General features: G+C 40.5%; 1 protein-coding gene across 3 annotated transcripts in view; it reads right to left on the bottom strand.

The window, feature by feature from the left end:
• Window positions 1-5144: 5144 nt before the first annotated feature.
• The window catches only part of SLC4A3 (solute carrier family 4 member 3), a 40166-nt gene continuing 24642 nt past the window's right edge, over window positions 5145-20668 (bottom strand). For all 3 annotated transcript variants that reach the window (XM_032962310.2, XM_032962302.1, XM_032962319.1), the window contains 17 exons: window positions 18401-18528; window positions 17173-17356; window positions 16709-16844; window positions 16420-16612; window positions 15672-15795; window positions 14970-15154; window positions 14392-14614; window positions 13848-14063; window positions 13190-13338; window positions 12616-12810; window positions 11645-11869; window positions 10217-10306; window positions 9682-9848; window positions 8928-9181; window positions 8260-8429; window positions 7757-7930; window positions 5145-6979 (listed from right to left, as the gene is read on the bottom strand). In XM_032962310.2, coding sequence (XP_032818201.1) covers window positions 6899-6979; window positions 7757-7930; window positions 8260-8429; window positions 8928-9181; window positions 9682-9848; window positions 10217-10306; window positions 11645-11869; window positions 12616-12810; window positions 13190-13338; window positions 13848-14063; window positions 14392-14614; window positions 14970-15154; window positions 15672-15795; window positions 16420-16612; window positions 16709-16844; window positions 17173-17356; window positions 18401-18528 — 2894 coding nt within the window. In that variant the 3' untranslated portion in view covers window positions 5145-6898. The remainder of the gene's footprint in view (window positions 6980-7756; window positions 7931-8259; window positions 8430-8927; window positions 9182-9681; window positions 9849-10216; window positions 10307-11644; window positions 11870-12615; window positions 12811-13189; window positions 13339-13847; window positions 14064-14391; window positions 14615-14969; window positions 15155-15671; window positions 15796-16419; window positions 16613-16708; window positions 16845-17172; window positions 17357-18400; window positions 18529-20668) is intronic.

Below are 20668 nucleotides of genomic sequence, written 5' to 3'. Positions count from 1 at the left end.
TGTGAGCAACTGGGTACCTAGGCAGAGTTTGGCTAGGCTCTTCTCACGAAATATTCCCCCAGGTAGTGGGTATTTGCGCCGCAAATAAACGCTAGTTCAGAACATCGGCGTGGTGTCTGCGATTTGCGTGTGGTGCGACTGCGAGGGGAGACGGTGTGCACGGGAGAGCGAGCGCAGAACCGCAGCATGTGCGTTCGTGCTGGGGGATAATCGCCCGCAGGTGCGTCCGCAGCTTTGCGTTAGCATTGGCTGCAGTGCGCACGGGTGAGGGCTAACTCTGTACGGCGGTAAGGCAGTAGTTTAGGTACGTCTCTCTGAGAGGGCGCTCACGCGGGACGGCCGATCACTCGATCGGCGGGGGCCCGGACGGAGATGATAGATGCGGTGGAAGAGGGAGTGGAGGGGGCGGACGTCGTGCCCCACCTGCCCAGCGAGGGCAGTGGGTTGGACGTCGGCCCCCACACATGACAATTAATCTGCAGCTTTAGAATAAACATAAGCAGACAAGCGTTCTCACAGGATATTGCATATTGTTCAAGATATCAAATCTGTAAATGACAAGATAGAATACCAATGCAGGCTGAAAACCCATAACTTTCAAACAGAACACGTGTAAAAAGCCCAGCAATGTGTGCGTATGCACATAACCATCCGCATTTCTTGAAGTGCATTGTGGCCAGGGCTCGGCTTTGATAACCGTCAAACTAAATTTAAGCAAATGTGACCAACTGACAGCAGTAATTATGCGGTGATAGATTACTTTGGATTAGCCTGCACTATTATTATACGTTCACGTCATTTACAGATTTCATTTTTGTTAGCATGAGCCCCCATGGTGCTGATGTGGCCACTGCACATATGTACATTTAACTTCTTTCGCACCCTTAGTTTTTTCGGTAAAGTCACGTTGAAGAGAAACAACAAAATAACAAAATATATATAAAAAAATAAAAAATTATCACGACGTTTCGACCATAACTCAAACGGTCATCATCAGGTGTGTCGGTTTGCATAAATTTATTTTGAAAACGACATATTTATTTATTTATATATAGATATATATATAAAAAATAACGTTTGCGTCACGCGCAACGATTGGCAGTTTGCCCAGGACTAGTCCATCTATTTTTTGAAAAGAGGAGGGGGGAGACGAAATTTGTTTTTATGTATGCTGTCTGAAAGCCACTGTAAGCGTGAACAATAAGATAGAATCTATCTTAGCAATCATTGGAAAGATTTGATAAATCATTTCAGTTCTTGATTGATTGTTCACGCTTACAGTGGCTTTCAGACAGCATACATAAAAACAAATTTCGTCTCCCCCCTCCTCTTTTAAAAAAATAGATGGACTAGTCCTGGGCAAACTGCCAATCGTTGCGCGTGACGCAAACGTTATTTTTTATATATATAAATAAATATGCCGTTTTCAAAATAATTTATGCAAACCGACACACCTGATGATGACCGTTTGAGTTATGGTCGAAACGTCGTGAGAATTTTTTATTGTTTTATATATATTTTGTTATTTTGTTGTTTCTCTTCAACGTGACTTTACCGAAAAAACTAAGAATATGAATTACTGCAGTCACGAAAGCTTTAAATCAAAATTTCTTTCGCACCGTACATAGCCAACCGTGCTATTCGGAGGTGCGGTTCCCGGAGCAGACTGTAAGAGTGAGCATTGGTGACTACTATGGTAATGAGTCCTAATTAGGATAAAACCTTCCAGGAGTATATGACATCACTGACACTGTCAGTTGGCGACATTTGCTCATTTAATTTGATCTTGAAAAGAGGACCAGAATGCCCTTCAGCAGGAAATGACGATTTTTGGAATATGCACATCTTAAAACTCATGTTTAAGGTATTTTAACGATATATTTAAATTAATGTCTATACATAAATGTACTCATTCGTGGCTTCCATTTAATTCAAGTCACTACAGACATGCTGTCATAAGCACCTATAAATCATGTTTTGTTTAAATTATTTAAAGACAGTAATACCACAAATTTTTATTTAAAGCTTTCGTGACTGCAGGGATTGATATTCTTGGTTCTTTCGGTAAAGTCACAAAAAAATCACGACGTTTCGGCCAAAACACAAGTGGCCTTCATCAGGTGAAGGGGACCGTACTGTCACGAGGACAGCGTTGGAATGAAGAAAGTCAAGCCAGGTCGCGTCCTTTAAAGCTGTGTGGGAGGAAACAAAACGCTTTGACAAAGGAATTAGCATAAAATGCTCAGAGTAACAATACGGGGTAGGGGGAGGGGAGTTTACACATTATGGTGCGAGAGGAAATGACCGTACAGCAATGTAACGGACCGGCACGGGGGGGGGGAAGTTTACAAACGTTGTTTTGAAGGGAAATAAGCTGCTGTGAAAGTTTGGTATATCACTACTTGGATAAATATACTGTACCATTGAAAATTAATTTAATGTTTGGTATGATTTAGAACATCTTTCCAATGATTGCTTAATTTGAAACCATCTTCTCGGTTGAAATTGTGTTTGTAAATCTGAATTGCCTCGTGGACAAATCTCTGATAACCTATGGGTTTGCAAAGGACCTTGGTATCGGAGGACACTATATCGTGATCACCCACAGCGTTTTAAGTGGTCAGCTACGGCAGAAGAATTCGTTCTGCCGTGTTCCAAATCTTATTTGTGCTCGCGAATTCGATCACTACGACCCATTGTATCCACGATCAACTCCCCTACCTATAAGCTAGCACGTTTTCTGTCAGATATCTTGCTACCTTTCACTGGCAAGACCTCAGCAGTACTTAACTCAGCCCAATTGGTCTCTATGGTCAAATACGTTGTACTGTCCCCTGACGATATTATCAGCTTCGATGTGGTCTCCCTGTTCACCAAGGTCCCGGTACCTGATATCATTGAAATAATTGAAAATTTGGTACAACATGGACTCGACCCCGATACACCTGCACTGGTTAGGCACTGCCTCACCAATACCTACTTTACTTGGAATGACACCTTCTACAAACAAAATGAGGGTACCCCCATGGGTTCTCCCTTATCACCAGTGATAGCCAATGTTTTCATGGAGAAATTTGAATCAGACGCCATCCAGACTTCCACCCTCAGACCTTCCCTGTGGAAGAGATATGTAGACGACACTTTCGTCATTTGGCCACATGGCCTCCCAGCTTTGAACCTTTTCCTACACCACATCAATTCCAGACAACCCGCCATCAAATTCACCATGGAAGTGGAGAAAGATGGAAAGCTGCCATTCTTGGATGTTCTGTTTGAGAGGAGACCCGATGGCTCATTGGGACATTCTGTCTACAGGAAACCCACCCAGATTCCTACTTGAAACCTGATTCCCACCACCACCCAGCTCAAAAGAATTCTCTCATGAAAACGTTATACCACAGGGCTCATTGCATTTCGGACCAACACCACCTGACCAGTGAATTAAAACATGTACACCTGGCCCTCAAGAGAAACGGATACTCTGACCATACCATCCGCCAAGCTGTTTCTCCCTCCATACAGAAACAACCACTTGATACTCTGGTCAAAACCATCACACTACCATACAGCAGGCGTTACTAAAAAGATCTCCAAAATTCTAAACAAACACAAGATCCTGGTCCGGTTCAATACAGTGCACAAAATCCGTGACCTGATCCCATCCGTGAAGGATGTCATTCCTGACTTACAGTACCCCGGGGTTTACAAATTGAGTTGTACCTGCGGTGATTGCTATATCGGGGAGACAAAGCGATATGTCTCTGACCGAATTCGCGAGCACAAATCAGATTTGAAACACGGCAGAACGAATTCTTCTGCCGTAGCTGACCACTGTTACAACGCTGTGGGTGATCACGATATAGTGTTCTCCGATACCAAGGTCCTTTGCAAACCCATAGGTTATCATCAGAGATTTGTCCACGAGGCAATTCAGATTTACAAACACACACAATTTCAACCGAGAAGATGGTTTCAAATTAAGCAATCATTGGAAAGATGTTCTAAATCATAACAAACATTAAACTAATTTTCAATGGTACAGTATATTTATCCAAGTAGTGATATACCAAACTTTCACAGCAGCTTATTTCCCTTCAAAACAACGTTTTTTAACTCCCCTCCCCCTCGCCGGTCCGTTACGTTGCTGTACGGTCATTTCCTCTGACACCATCATTTGTACATTTGTAAACTCCCCTCCCCCTCCCCCCCGTGTTGTTACTCTGAGCATTTTATGCTAATTCCTTTGTCAAAGCGTTTTATTTCCTCCCACACAGCTGAAAAAACATGAGTGGAGAAACAAGTGAAATAATGTGACTTGGACAGGACTGACTCCATAAGCAGTTAAAAGAGGCAAAGAGAGACAATGGAGTGATGACGCAGGACAAGAGGCAAAAAGAGATGATCATTAGATGAAGATTTTCATTTCGTTCTATTAATACATTTGAAGACCGACATTGCTCCAAATACATCACTCAAATGAGGAAGCAGCACTCCATTAAGGTGAACCAATGAACTGTAGTTTTAAAAGCTGCTTACAAAAAATGTGTGCACATCACAGCGTGATTCCAATGTTTTGTTTATGAACGTTAAATACCTCGTTTGTTAGTTGTGCTATATTGTTTAAGGACCCAGAACTTGTTCTCTGCAAGTGATGTTTTTCTTCATTTTGTTATTGCTGTGCTCATACCACGGATCTCCCTTGTAAAATAGCAAGGAAACTGTATAAACGGGATCATCCATCTAACAAATAAAATGAATCTTCATTTGAAGCTTTCGTGACTGTAGGAATCCATACTCTTTGGTTCTTTCGGTAAAGTCACGTTGGTATAAAATAAAAGAAATCACGACGTTTCAATCGCAACACAAGCGGTCGTCCTCGGGCGGAAAAAATATAGCCTTGTAGCTGCTCTCTCGCTAGTTTAGCAGTTCCACTGCTGGATTATATTTTTTCCACCTGAGGACGACCGCTTGTGTTGCGATCGAAACGTCGTGATTTATTTTATTTTATACCTACGTGACTTTACCGAAAGAACCAAACAGTAAATAAAATGAACGTTCACTATGAAAAGCGTCCTTTATAATCTGCATTACAATTGTGCATTTGTGTAATTTTGTAAAAGTGTAAAAAATGAATCTCCACAATGTTATAATTCTTTTTAAATGTACTTTTAGCCACCACCAAATATTCCATGTTAACAGTTTCCAATATGTAATGTACAGCATTTCACGCTTATACATTGTTACATCGCTTGGACAGGCTTAGAATACAAATAAAAATGCATCCCACCCAAATTGACCAAATACACTACACACAGCATAAATCATGTTGATGCACACGTCACCGTAATGTATACATTTCAACTTGCAGTGTTGCACATTTAGTATTCGATTTTACTCGATGAAAATAGACATGACACCTTATACTGATTCAGTGGCATTCAAGTATCTATTTGAAAGCGTTTGGTATCGTTTCCAGTTCATAATAAAAAGCTTTAACGCAAATTAGTTTAACTGTCAAACGAGGGAAACTTATTTGATGACAACGGACAGTATTAAGGACCACTGTAAATCAATCTCAAATGGTAATTGGAAAACTACATAATTACTCTTTTAAAGCAAATCTGTTACAAGGTTATTACCAAAACGACCAGTGAAGAAAAAACAGTAGAAAGGACACAATGTTCAAAATGCTCATATTTAACAGTTTGGCCTCACTTTTGGAATACCATGTAATGAAATACCATATAATATGGCTTTCAATGTAAACGAAATCAATATCCATTAAATAGCTGACAAACGCTTATCCATGGCAGCCAAGCAGGGATAACTTATTTTGTTTATTATAAGGAACCCTGGAGCAGTATTGAAGCCACAACTACTGTAACAATGCAGGAGTTATTACTGTATGCAAAGGAGGCATTACAAGTAGGTAGACTGAGCCATCAACACGGAGTTTCAGCTGAAAGGGGGGGACTGAATCACCAAATAAAGTAATAAACAGGAAATATAATTCCCAAGGTACCATAACTTAAACAACATTTCTTTCAAATTAAGCAATACTGTTGTTCTAGGAGTTGGCTGTTGATGGTGCCCGATGACAATAAATCAAACCCAGCGACCCACACATCTCGCAAAAAGCTGTTACAGGTCGAAAACAATGGATCATTTTAAAATCTATTTCGTTACTAAAATCCATAACGGAAAGAGTAGGTAATGGAATTGATCTTACTTTAACTCCCCGATGAATATTGCTACAAGGCCACACTTAATTAAGCAATAATAAATCTCCAATACACAAGTTAAGCAATGTACTCCAATTAAATGAATGGCACGGTTGTTGATGCTTGAGGACGAGAGCCACAATTAACAATTTCCATTTTAGTGAAATGCGCTTTATCTTGAAATGTACATGTGGATGCATTTTGCATCACTGTAGCGATTCTAACATCTATAAGGTAAATGAACCGTCACCTTACGAAAAGTTAAGATGTCTTAAGAGACACCTATGCAATGTAAAACGATTTCCCAAAGGTATTTAAATGAACATAGGCAAGAAAACACCCTAAATAAAACACAATCTAATCCCACATTATAAACATTACATATCCACGTCAAGTGCAACTATTAAAACAGTGCCATGATTGTTTACATCCCCTTGGCTATCGGTAACCTTGTCTTTGTTTCCTTCATCACGAATGACAGGTTGTTCCACTGCAGCTTCCTGCAGAAACGTCTCGAGGCAAGACCATGACATAACCCATTATCTTGCACCAATGTCCACACAAATGCGTGGGTAATGTTGAGACATTATTGGCCCCAGTTTGCTGACGTGTTTGGTTTGTGAGTTCAAGTGGTGTGCAGATTTAGGGCTAGATTTCAGGGCCACAGGCTGTTGGGCCTACACAGGCATGAGCACCTCACCATACACATCTTGCCCATCAGCCTCATCAAATGTAGGCTCTGCGTCCTTGGCATCCAGCTACAGCCGTCACACATGACAAAAGCATGCAATACACAGACAAATCAGGACAATTAAACAATCACGTAATCATGGCAATACATGCACATTGAATCTCATTGGAGTTTCCTTAACTACATTCAAAAACACTTGTCACATAAGAATATTATGAGATACAAATGAGCAATGACTTATAGTGCACCAAAAAGGTTTATTAATAAAATACTAATTTTTTTAACTTTGTTCAACCACAAATATCCACAGAAATAATGTACTCTACCTGCATTCACAATGCTTATATCATCAAGGCTTATTTTCAGTTTCCATACCAAAGTTTCCCGTTTCAAGTTTATTTTATTTAACCAGGTGAGAACGCAAGAGACCAGGATAGTCTAATTTGCAAAACTGACCCAGGGCATTAGTCTACCACTAGGGGATGATAACTGCTACATAATCTCAATTGAGTAATTTGAGAGTCATTTTCAAATTTAGATAATTTTAACCCTGACACAGGCACACAATGGCCTACTCTTGCAAATGAGGGATTTTAACGCCCACTGTGAAGCAGAGGGTATTTTTTTACAGTTATTACACACGCAGTAATAATAAGATTTTAATTGTGAACCTCCGCAACATTCATTCACCACCCTGGATTTGATTGTGCAACAAGCACACCATAGTATACAACTCAATATTCAAGTCTACCATCGAAACTGAAACATCGAGAAATTAAGCACTGAAAATAATTACTCGCTGGCAGTGCATCCATGTGTTTTGGTGTCTGCAAAAAAAACTTACGCATTTGAGTTCTCGGTCAGTGAAGATGCGGGAGAGCAAGAAGCGGCGTAGTGGCACAGTGAGGATGAGCACGAAAGGGAAGGCGAGAGAAGCGGCTGTTGACATGACAGCCCAAAGGCCCCCGAGGCACACGAATTGGATCCCTGTATACAGGTTCATGCGCAGTGTGCGCACCTGCAGGACACGTAAAGCACACAAGTGTCATTTAGATAAGCAATGCAAACAATGAACTGCATATATAACTTTGGACTGGAATCACACCAAAAGATGACTTGCAATCTGATATTATTCAAAATACAGATAGATGCATGCGTCGATAACATGAATTGCCCTTATTCAATCCACTGCTGGGTAAGGGCCTCCCCCAAAACCGGGCAAGCATATACAATCTACAAAATATCATTTAAATTTGTCAAGGCAATAAAAGGACCATTCATTAATGGTGAGAGCATGCTTATGATATACATCTATAATGGTTGGGTATAAACCTGAGCTGTTCCTACCTTAGTGGCATAAGCAGTGTCCGGATGGTATTTGGCAGGCATGAACACCAACATGAGACGATCGTAAAACTGGATTCCATTGAGGGACGTGACACCCATGTAAAGGAAGATGCCAAACAGCACAGCGAGGGGAATCTGTCGCAACACCTGACCCAACACCATGGAGAGGCCTGGTGGGTTTGAGTATTTGGGAAGAAGGCAAGCATTTTTTAGAGAGAATTGCAAAGATAAACTGTAAAATATACATGTTAAATATTTATTTTAAGGTTCTGTAATTTCTGGGTAAAGTACTGTTACCAATCACTTGTTATGTCAAGAAACAAAAAGGGTGGTTTTGGACTGAACACAAAGCCAATATTGTTTATCCTGCACTGCTGCTGGCATTTCTATTGTGTACTCATTGTAAACAGCTGTCTTATTTGAAACTTACTCATTCCAAACATAACTGCTATGAATCCATTCAAAATATTAAGACTGCAGTGATGTGGAGCTCATCTCATCATAATTTAAGGCTATGTATGGACCTAATCATTGCAGCATATAAATATATACACCACAAAGCAATAAACGCAATCATATAGACAAGAGCATGAACACATTTTAGTTGGTGATGAGGCGGGCGTAATGTGCTGCACACGCATACACCCAATAGCAGATGGAGCACGCACCGACGATGATGGCCACCAGCAGCCCTGTGATGCGCTGCTCCTTCACGCATTCAATACGAGGCTTATCGCCAGGTGCTGTCGCCTTGCTCATGACGGTGAGAGCGTTGACGTGTGTGACAGAACGCACAGTCGCGGCCGTGAGCCACGGCAGGCCAAAGATGGTGCAGATGGCGCCCATCACCACGATAAGCAGCAGGTCCAAGTGGAAGCCTGACCCCTTCAACAGCATGCGCTCCTTCTTGCTCACAATAAGTCTGACAGCCACAAAGCAGGCACAAAATATGGGTGCACACAGATTACATAGATGCCATGTAGACATGAACCCAAACTGATTCGCATGCCTTAACTCTTTTGAAGTATTAATAATGTGTTACTTTCACTAGAAATAAATATTTCACAAAAACTAGACGAATAATATGAAAACGTTGCCATCTGCTGGAGAAGACAGATGCTGATTTAAACCAAATTTCTGCTTAGATTGACATCTAATATTCAACCCATATTTAAAAGTTTCCAATCACTTGCAAATCAGAAAGATGATCACCTGAGGTATGCAATCCCATCCTATACATGCGAAACAAGTATTGCGTGTCCATTAACATTTAGAAAGGAGTTATGTCACCGTTATACTTTCAGCAGGGTTTAATGTTTTGATGTGCATTAAAAATCAAACCAGTCGATCTCATTTTAGTTGTGATGTGGAACGTTTATGTTGCAATGATTTAAAAATGCAGAGATTGGCTTTGTCACTCACGTGGTGATCTGGGACTCCATGAAGATGAGGATAAAGACAAGCAAGCCGGGAATGACACATGCAAACATCAACCACACAGGAAAGGTGCCTTCTGCTCCTAGGGGATTTATCACCCATCCGCGCTTGCTTGGAGAAGTCACCGAAAACCCATCCGGTACATTAAGTTTCTGTCAGATAACCATGAGGGTGGAGAAAAATCATTGCAATATTAACAAGGGGATGGAAAAGTACCGTAGATTTGACTGACACAATATCATTCATTACCATTTTGAAAAATTCCCACCCCCCACCTCCCTCAAAGTCACCACTGCTGTTTTCATTGATGTAATATAACATTAATTTGTTATCAGCAAAGCAGTGCAGTAAATACATGGTTGTATTTTGCTATGCTTCAATGCATATGCCCCCCACCAACAACCTGTAATGATGAAGTATGGTCAAATAACCGCAACAACTCTAATGGCTGTACTGTGCATAAAACCAATGTTTATTCACTGAGAATGGTGGTATTTTCAGTGTGGTGTGACCAGCTCACCTGCGTGTAGGTGTTGGGCACGCCAAAGTCAACAAGCACCATCACCAGGATTGCAATGGGCACTCCGAAGTCTCCGATCACACGCCGCACCTGCTCACAAGGACAAACAAACCAAACAGTTCACACAGCTGCTTGATATTTTACGTACAAAGCATGTTCCCAGTGTATACATTAGTGGCAACTCGCATTACCCTTTCTCTTATCAGATTATACATGTGCTGCTAAATAACATATCCACAGTCCCAAGACTCAGCGAAAATGAATTTACAAATTAGAGCATTTATGAACATGTTCAGAAAACAAAAGTGTATAATACATGGTACCTCTGTATATACTGAATTCTCAAGTATCATCCTTTTTATTTCTTTTAATAGGAAGTCATATAATTGATATCTTAAATTTTATACCCAACTTATCACAGCTAAACAATTACCGTATTTTCCCGCATATGCATATAACCCGCAGACGCATATACCCCACAAAAAATAGCGTTTTGTGTAAAAAAATTTCAGATAGCCCGCACCTCCATATACCCCGCATGCATTCATATATCTAACGTCGTTACCGCAGCTTAATTCCATCATATTAATACAAGTGTACATTTGTAATACATTCCACTATCAATTGTTCACATTAAAATCATAACGTGCACAAATAAAACAAACTAACCGGAAACGAGTGAACTTAAAACAGTAAATAAGTAACAAAAGTAAATATCCAATAAATAACACATAACTGGTAGATAAGTACAGTTTTAGCACTGGTAGAGTGCGCACTGCGCAGATAATAGCGGCACTACGGTAGCGCCGTCGCCTCGCCCCCCCCCACCTCTCTCTTCTCCCAGCTCTCCCGTCGCCGCCGCAGACCTTGCTCTGCCCCACCCCCCAACCCCCCACCTCTCACTCCCCCCAGCTCTCCCGTCGCCAGTAAACAGTGCGCCCACTTAAAACAGTCGTTTTATTGTACAATTGTAATAATTTAAAACGTGATAACATGTGCAATTTTAGTGTGAGTGGTTTATTAAGCAGTGCTTTAGTCAAAGGTAAGTGTTGCATAGTGGAGAGTCCTACCATGAAAAAAATTAACGAGTTACGACATGTCACACGTGTAAAATATTTTTAGGATAGCCCGCACCTCCATATACCCCGCAGGGTCTTGTAAAAAGTGGTATACCCCACGGGTTATATGCGGGAAAATACGGTAATAGATAACTTTATAATAATTATACTAACTCGATGTTATCATGTAAACTGTAACTCTAATCTATAAATTAAATACTAGATTTTTGGTGATGTACATTTTAAATGCATTATATACTTGAATATATCGATCAATGGTTAAACAAAAAAATTCTTAAAAGCTATATTTTACCTGCTATACCAAAAAAAGGTAGTGACATTCAAATGCATTCCAAGACGCCAAACCCACCTTGCCAGCGAGGAAACGGCTGTTCTTAAACTTGCGCAGGAAGAAGGCTATGAAGAAGGTGCCGGACATTAGCAGAAGGGAAAGCAGAGCTGTGTTGGGCTGGTTCAGCACTTTTGGCGTCGCTGCTGTTGTCCCATTTACAATGCTACTGTTACTGGTGTCTGAATTAGTTGTCATGTTACTTATCACAGGATAGGTGGAAAGCAGGGGGTGATCTTGGAACACCTACATAAACGAGCACATGAAAACACACAATCATTTTGTTCTCGACATGTTTCCACAATTGTGCTATTTATATATATTAGCAGGAAATACCTGGCAATGTCCGAGTACTTGCAGCTATAGTTTGTGATTATTGAGTGGCTGAATCACTGTATTCAGAAGGCGGTGAATGGCGTTACAGCAACTGTTAAGATTTTGCTGTCCCATGGAGCCTCTAATAAATGTAGTATAACGTGCCACAATAGGGTACGACATTTTATAGCAAAGCTTATTTTGAAGCGTGAATGCCGTTTGTCTCACACTGAAAGAATAATAGGTGGTGGGGTACAGTTCTGATACAATATTAGAGTATCCCCCCTTCTTCCCCTCCCCCATAAATGCTGCTCCCAATCGCTAACTCTATCAACGGTAGGGCAAGCGAGCCCAGACGCCCCCAGTCGGCCCCTATTTTTGAGGGTGTATCGCTCCGAGTTTGTTACACGCTGTTTTTCCGCCTATTCGGAATCTACTTTGTATTCTGGGTTCTTGAATGACAATATATATTTAAAAAATTAGTTACTGACCATAAGTTCTGCATGCACGTATAGTTGACTTTTTACCATATTCACAATTATAGGGTCATATCTGCCATCTCTCTTGACTTCTAAATAGCGGGTATCTATTACAACGATGTTAAGCCTTACTGTTTAGCGATGTTGGTAACGTTATGGTAATAAAGAAACAAATTCATTGAAAAAGTAAATTGGCACCTTATAAAGCTTGGAGAAGGTCTCGTAGATGAAGATGAGGGAAATTAGTATGGAGAAGATCTCCTGTGTAAAGCGCGAGATAAAGCGCACCATGAAACTGCCTTCAAATGCTACAAGGAGGAGCACGATGAGGACCATCCAGAACCCGATCCACACCCGGCCGGTCAGGTATTCCACACCCTGGGATGAACAGAACTGAACAGAAGAAATGCAAATCCACACGTTAAACATCCCCTGATATTTCAGACAATTACTGAGCACTGATAATGGAATGGTGCAGAAGATGCCAGCCAGCACAACGGCCAGTTTTTGGTTACAGGTCCTCATATGCAAAATTAGAAAATTTCCAATCATTTAGATGTACCCATTGCCACTAACAGTGGGAGAGAAGCTGTGTCAAGTGGATTGTATAGAAGTATGCTGTTTGTCAGACCATCACCTTCACTTGCCCGATCCCAAACACACCTCCTCATATGTAGATACATGATGTGAAAGCCAACGCAAAAGAAAATCGATAAAAATTATGAACACAAACACCATCTCTTCGACATGAACTTCATACAAGAGTACTTACAGAAAAAAATGCCTCTTCAAAGACAAGTAGGGGCCCTGAGAAGCCAATAATGAGAAGTGGTTGGGCGCCTAGCAATGCGAAGAGGATTCCCTGTAGACAAGTGGAGATAATGAGCTCCGACACGCCCATCAGGCCTTGGGTCTTTTCACCTGTTGAGAAGACCACACGGAATGCAGATAAGCAAAACAAAAAACACCAAAATAATTCTAAACAAGTAATCTCTACAAGCATACAGGGCACCCCACACTCTGAACCCTACAAACCTCAACAAATGCACGATACAAAAATAACAATTTCAGTGATTTTGAGTGACTAGGAGAGTCAGGAATGCAAGCGCTAGGTTGCCGACATCCATTGTGGAAGGTGAGGTATGGAAAATATGCTGTCACACTCGTGGGATATCAAGGGTTTCGTTGCGCTTTGCGTTTGATGGGTTTAGTTAAACCACACATTATTGTACAAAAAAGCCACGCTTAAACCACAATTTGATTACGCTGCATCCATCTCTTGGGGTATACATTTAGGAGACACCAAAACAATTGCTTCATCATTAACAAGCAATATTTTTCAAAACAGAGTCTCCTTTTACCAAGAGGCTGGGAAAGGTCTCACTGTATCTTCTAACCATTAACCTCAGCTCCAAACCACATATACTCACTCAACAAGCCCCCAAAGGTGATAGCCGGAGACAGTGCGGCAAAGTAGATGAAGATGACAGCCGCAAGGCATTGTGGGTTGAGGGCATCGCGGAGGTCACTCAGGTAGTGCGGGTAGCGGCGGCGCGCATCCCGTACCAGCCCTCCAAACAAGCGACCCGACCTCCGCAGGGGGTCGTCTGGATCGTCGTCTTCTTTCCGCTGGCTGGGCACAGCCGCTGATGGGAAGAACATAGGAAAGTATTGCATTTCAGGAAATATGAGCCCACGACTTTAATGGAGGACTTAGGAGGTAGCTCAGGTGGACCCCTGAAGGTATAATTTCAGTTTACTCTCTGCATTTGCATGGCCAGAAATATTGCACTTCCAACGGCTGTGAAACAAAGTCCTAACCCATTTCCTTAGGGACCCTGTGCTCATTCTTTGTATTGTTGTTGCTGTAATCACGCACCATGGACGTATCTTGTAAAATAGCCAGGCAACTGGCTAAATGGGATCATCCGTGTAACAAATAATATAAACTTAAAAACAAACGGAAGCACGCACTTTGTTTTAGCTCAGCTGAGGTGGGAACGATGTTCAGCTTCTTGCTCTCATCCTCTTGTCGCCGCTTTTGCAGCATGTCGCGCTGGAACGCGGCTACCGAGCGCAGCAGGCCATCGTCCGTGAGCTCCGAGGGAGGCAGCACGATGCTGACGTCCAGGAACTCGGTCATGGCATTCAGCAGGTCTTGGCGCTCATCTGCCACATAAGCAGCCTCATGGAAATCCTGCCCAGAAAGAGAGGTGGGGAAAGTTGGATTTGAGGAGCACCTTGAAATGATGGGAGACATATATATGCAGACAACAAGGGGAATGCAAACAGATGCGATTGTAAAACACATACAAGTTTGTTTAGATATATAAAGCGGTTGCACAGTTAAAGTGTGAAGAACATAAAAGGTAATGTGCATCTTGTTAAGTGCATCTTAACACTCGACAGTTATAAGATTCATAAAATGCACATGGGTACATGACAAATTTCAATCACTTTCATAAACCACGTTTGGAAACTCAAAATGAAATGAGCTCAGAGGCTGCATTAACCACTGATCATAAACAGTGCATGTCTGGGGACATACGCACCTTGTCGGACATGAGTGTGGAGATGGAGCGTCCAATTTCATGGTAGTCCATGTGAGCCTCACTGGGGCCAAGCAGTACAAAGAGGAACCGTACGGGCACTGGCACCTCCAGCACAGACTCGAGTAGCACACCCTCACTGAGTCGAACAAATGCCATCGCTGGCTGCTCCAGAAAATCCACACAACCTTTTAAAAGCACACACAAATGAGTATAGTCACACACAAAGCTTCTTCAATAAATCAACATATGCAAAAATATGGATGTTTTCCAGTCTTTAGCAAAACATAGACCTTCAGGTTTACACCAACATAAATTAGTGTAAGCTATATTTTGGAAGACAAAGTTCAAAAGTTGCATCAATCTCAGAACATTATGTTTGAGGAAAGAAAATTATAGGGAAATCAAAACATTAATTGGTGAAGATGCAATAGGTCGTGGTACACGCACATAAATAAAAGAACCAATACATGCACCAATAACACTGCCTTAAGATAAATATATACAGGGAAATATATCTACATGTAATTAACCAAAGCAATAATCAGCAATTTAGAATCTACAAAACTAAGCATGGCAATCCTTTAACAGATAAGCCTCCAATAATCAATTAAAATAAAAGCAATTATTTCAATATCCATCATCATAATTATTAGCAATGAGTGAATATCGACCACATTAGACTTCCACAAGAAGGTTTCATACCGACAAGCACCACGGTGGCCTCTGCTCCCTGTGGGATCTTCCCAAGTAGCTTGCCCTCCTTCTTAGGCTTGATGCGATGGGAGTCACCAGTCAGAGAGTTGTCTCTTGTCAGAGAATGGGCATGCTGGGGACAAGTGGGTGAGGAGGGTAAATAATGGGCTCCATAATTAACGCACCTGTATGCATTCTCATTGTGTGAGCAGTATATGCCAGTGTTTTGGTGCATAGAGGCATGAAGGCAACTTAAGTGTGAATTCTGACATTTTCCTGAATTAAAATTTAAAAAAATTAAACAAAGAAGCATTTATGTCTCTTGCATTTTTTAAAGCTTAAGCACTTTGACCATAGATCCAGGCCTGCCATTGCAAAATAAGCTTGTCAAATTTCGATTTAAAGCTTGTCAAGTCAATGAGTTCTTACCTGGTTTAACTAAATGGTATCAATCTACCATCAATATAAAAATATATTAGCATATTGTGTGATGTAGTGAGTGAGAATGGTTTATTAATAGCACGTTCCCCTACAATCTTGGCAAACCAAAAGCTAAAAAAACATTGCATATTGTAGGAATTTAGCTCAACAATAACCAACTCGAGTATTTTGTATCAAATTCTAAGACGGGGCTTTCATTTGTAAAGTTGCATCAGTTTATTTTTGTAATACATTTTTTTACCATTAAAGTTATTGCAGCCTCCACATCTAGTCAGGTGTGCTTGAATAAATAGCCTGGATGTTTACATACTCTCACCTCTGATGTTTCGTGGTCACCCGCTTCCCCCATCTCGATTAGCACATTCCCCACGAGAGGCTGGCTGGAGACTGGATCCCCTGCTGCCCCTCCATTTCCTCCACTTCCAGCCAGCAGGGAGCCCAAGCTTGTCGCAGAGATGTTGCGTGGTAAAAAGGAGCCCACTGGCACCTCCTTCATGTCATTTGGATGCCTGTGCAAATTCAGAAAATACAGTCTCGCTTCGGGTAAAACAAAACAACAAAAACCTTCCTGGCCACAGATTTATAGTACCATCTTTATCACATACCTGTGCCGCAACAGCAGGGCTCGAAGTACGTTCGCACGGTCCTCCTCACGGATCTGATCTGAAATGATCAGCTGTTCCACCACCTGGTGCGCTATGGTGGGTAGCGTCTTTTGCTCCAGGTCAAGAAGTACGGTGCCTGTAAAAGGTCGCGTAAATACGTGAGAGTGTTTGATCATTTTTATATGATATGGGTGTGTGTTGATAAGCATTCCCACAGGTTAACTGGTAAGAGAACAGTCGGAATGGTGGGGCTACATACATTTGAAAAGTGGTGATTGAGGTAACAGAAGGGAGGGCACCTATGTGTATTTATAAACAGTGGTCAAGTCGCTGATGAAGCCAGAAATTATCTCCAGTACACATTATATAGAGTATAAAAAATACATAAAATATGGTTGTTGAAGGTAGGCTGATTTTCAGGGATTAGCAATGCATTATAAATATGCTTTTAGCGGATCTTTTACCGTGCGAAATGGCCTTGCGTAGTTCAAGCAGCGAACGGAACGTCAACGAGGCGACATGTGGCTTGCCCCATCGGTCTGTCTCAGCCTCCACGTCCTCTTCAAACTTTATCCACCGTGCGGTCTCCTTCCACTGTCGCTCTTGACGTGCCGGGTCCATCACCAGCTCATTCAGCTCCACAAACACCTGCATGAATGCAAAAAAACATATTCAGCACACACATGCAAAATGTGCAAAAATAATATATTTGAACACAATCAACGCCACCTAAACCAGTCCTAATACTGAATCCTTGAGAAAACATTTCAAAACGAACAATATTTTTTTTATATTTGTAATAAATTTACAATATTTTACCAGCTTTAAAATAAAGTGATGCCACAATTTCTCAAAGTACATCATACCATAAAAAGAATGTTGTAAGGTTAGCATATCTTTAGGGATTGATTGGGAAGGATGCATTTTCAAGCAACAGAAAAAGGACTCACAGGAATGTGACGAACAGGGAGCATCAGGAAGAAGGGAGAGCCACTGAGAGGGTAGCAGAACTGGGAGCGAGGAAACCTTCGGCAGGAGAAACCTCTCGCTTTACAGCGAGTGGAAAGCTTTTTGGCAAGGAATTGAGGTAGCAAACCGCAAATAAGAACACAAAAAACATCATGAAAAATAAACAAGAAAATAATAGATGGAAGCAGAAGACAAAAAAATTGACAATGTAAAAAAAAATGTATCCTAAATTATTTTTTATGAAACACCTTCTTTCTTCGTATTAAAGTAATTGGATAACAGCACAATTATTTATAATATAGTAATACACATACTGCATATTATATCTATTTACATCCCAGCTGAAGGACAAGTTTGGTATTGAAGATAGTATCTGTCCTCAAAATTGTTGATACCTACTACATTAGTGGCATACCATTCCAATGTAAGAGGGCACCACCCAGCTTGCTCCCTGCTGTTTAGTAAGCATCTCCAAATGATGGGTGTGTTTGGATACAAAATACCTATCGAATCCTGAAAAAAAGGTGTGTACATTGTGAATGCAAATATAGTCGAAAGGTTGTAGTTTGATAACTTGATCGAAAAATCTATGAAGAGGAGAAAAAAAATGTGAAGACAACTAATAAGCATGCCCTGGTCAAAGTAATAGCAGTAAGTCAGAGAGCAAATATTTTAGACGTTAACTTCAGGAGTCAAAAGGGACATTTACATCATGAAGGTTACCTCGTGGGGACGGCGGTCGTGCAGCTTTTTACGTCCTGACAGCTTATGGGCTCCCTTCCCACGCGAAGAGTGAACAGACTTCCTGACGAGGTGGCGTCGCACGCCTGGGACGTCTTCCAAACGATGGCCTGGCAGAACAGGGTAGCGTATTTGGGGAAGATCATTAACAATACATATTTCACACGTCAATGTCAAATGCCATAACCCAGTCCTTTGTAATTGTATAAACAATGTATACAAATGAAATTCATCCTGTAGTAAATATCAGAATTACCAAAACATTCATGCTGTTTAAATTAGATTTTCAGGAAATAATGGTCAGCATTCCACATGATCATTCAATGAATGATTCAGACAACAAGCTCCTGACACAAAACTGCACTGGACTATTTCAGTGCAGAGCATTTGAGATTTTGTTGTTGTTGTTAAATTAATGCAATACTAAAACTTTTAAATGACACCAATGATTTTTCTATTAAAAAGGATAACCAAAGTGATTTAAAGAATAACACTCCTTACTTTTTCCACACACATACAAATTGTCCAAAACAATAGATGAAGGAATAACAGACAATTTGGAGCTCAACCAGGTGAGGAAACTATGTTCAGGAAAGGGTATTTCTTTTTATCTACCATTCACCACAAACCAACCATCAACCAGGTTTGAGAATAAAAATTAAGGCAGTCATCCAAACTCAAACACTTTTAAAAAATCTACGTAGCGAATCACCCAAAATGGATTCGCTATATTGAAATTGGATGATGTACAAATACAGAAGAATCCAGCAATGATATACACACTGGGAAAAAGATTAACAGGAACATTGGAAGATATTTTCCAATTAAAGATATGTTGCTTACATTGTGAAAGCAAAACCATATCAGGATTTGAAGACAGTTAATATCACAATGGAAATAACTTATTAGAAATTATTGAAAAAACAAATATGGCTGTGCATTGTTGTGCTTAAGAAAAAAAATTCATGCACAAGTTCAACCAATAAAACATAATTTAAGCGAACTGGAAACCACAAGAGGATATTGAAGGTGGACTGGCAATACATTAATGAAATAAAAAGGTGAGAGCAGGTTTATTATATTTTCTAAACTTTGAATTTTATCATTAAAAGTAACATAACAGTGTGTGTAATGAAGTTTGTCAATGACGATATGTTAACTGATATGATATATGGAACTGAAATATGGACACTGACATAGAAAGTGGAACAAATGCTGAAAAGTGTGCAAAGCATAAATACAGTCTGTATTCATCGTCTTTGGTTCTTTCGGTAAAGTCACGTAGAATGAGAATAAAATAATAAAATAAAACAATAAAATTCTTACGACGTTTCGGCCACAACACAAGTGGCCTTCCTCAGGTGAAAGGTAAGAAGGCCACTTGTGTTGTGGCCGAAACGTCGTGAGAATTTTATTGTTTCATTTTATTATTTTATTCTCATTCTACGTGACTTTACCGAAAGAACCAAAGACGATGAATCCTTGCAGTCACGAAAGCTTTAAATCGAAACAGTCTGTATTATCCAAAGAGCTTTAAATAGTAACAAATGGAGCAGAAAACAAACACAAAATTAAGACATATCGACTGTTAATGAGAATAAGCTTTGGCAGAAAACATTGCTGGAAGGGATGATGGCTGACCAATGAGATTAGTGATGGAACATAGCAGGCAAATGAGGGAATACGTCCCCCATACGACCATCACCAGGAGATGGAGCAATGAGATTCTCATTTATAGTAGCAAAGTGGATTATGGATCATGGGACCATAAGGGACAGTGAGGAAGTGGGGAGATGTTCATCCAGCAGTGGACAGAACATGGTGAATAATATATAAAATGTATTTTTAAGATTTGTTTCTGCAATTAAAACAGGATGTGAATACTGATGTAGAGAGCAGAGGAGCTAATTTGAAAACAGTGTAATTATTACAGAATAGCAATATAAAAAAACAATGTAGATGCAATTTTTCACACTGAAACATTGTACATACCGTTGACTGATTGTCATATACACACAGACCACAAACATTTCAGTTACCTGCTACAGCTCCTGCTTGAGGTACTACCAATTTGGATAGCGCATCTCTCTTTTATAGAGCTCTAAAACACATACACACAGCCAACCCTATCCTGCTTTATCCTGTAGACATCTATTTTGAATACATTGTTCGTAAAACTGCTACGTTTACTAGCAAACTTATTTGAGCGTACAAAACATGCCTGTAAACATCACAAGTTTACAGTAAATT

Source organism: Petromyzon marinus, chromosome 2 (assembly GCF_048934315.1).
Source record: "Petromyzon marinus isolate PM22_M1 ecotype Great Lakes invasive population chromosome 2, UKy_Petmar_22M1.pri1.0, whole genome shotgun sequence".
In the NCBI taxonomy this organism is placed as follows: Eukaryota; Metazoa; Chordata; class Hyperoartia; order Petromyzontiformes; family Petromyzontidae; genus Petromyzon; species Petromyzon marinus.
This window is presented reverse-complemented; position numbering and strand designations above follow the sequence as displayed.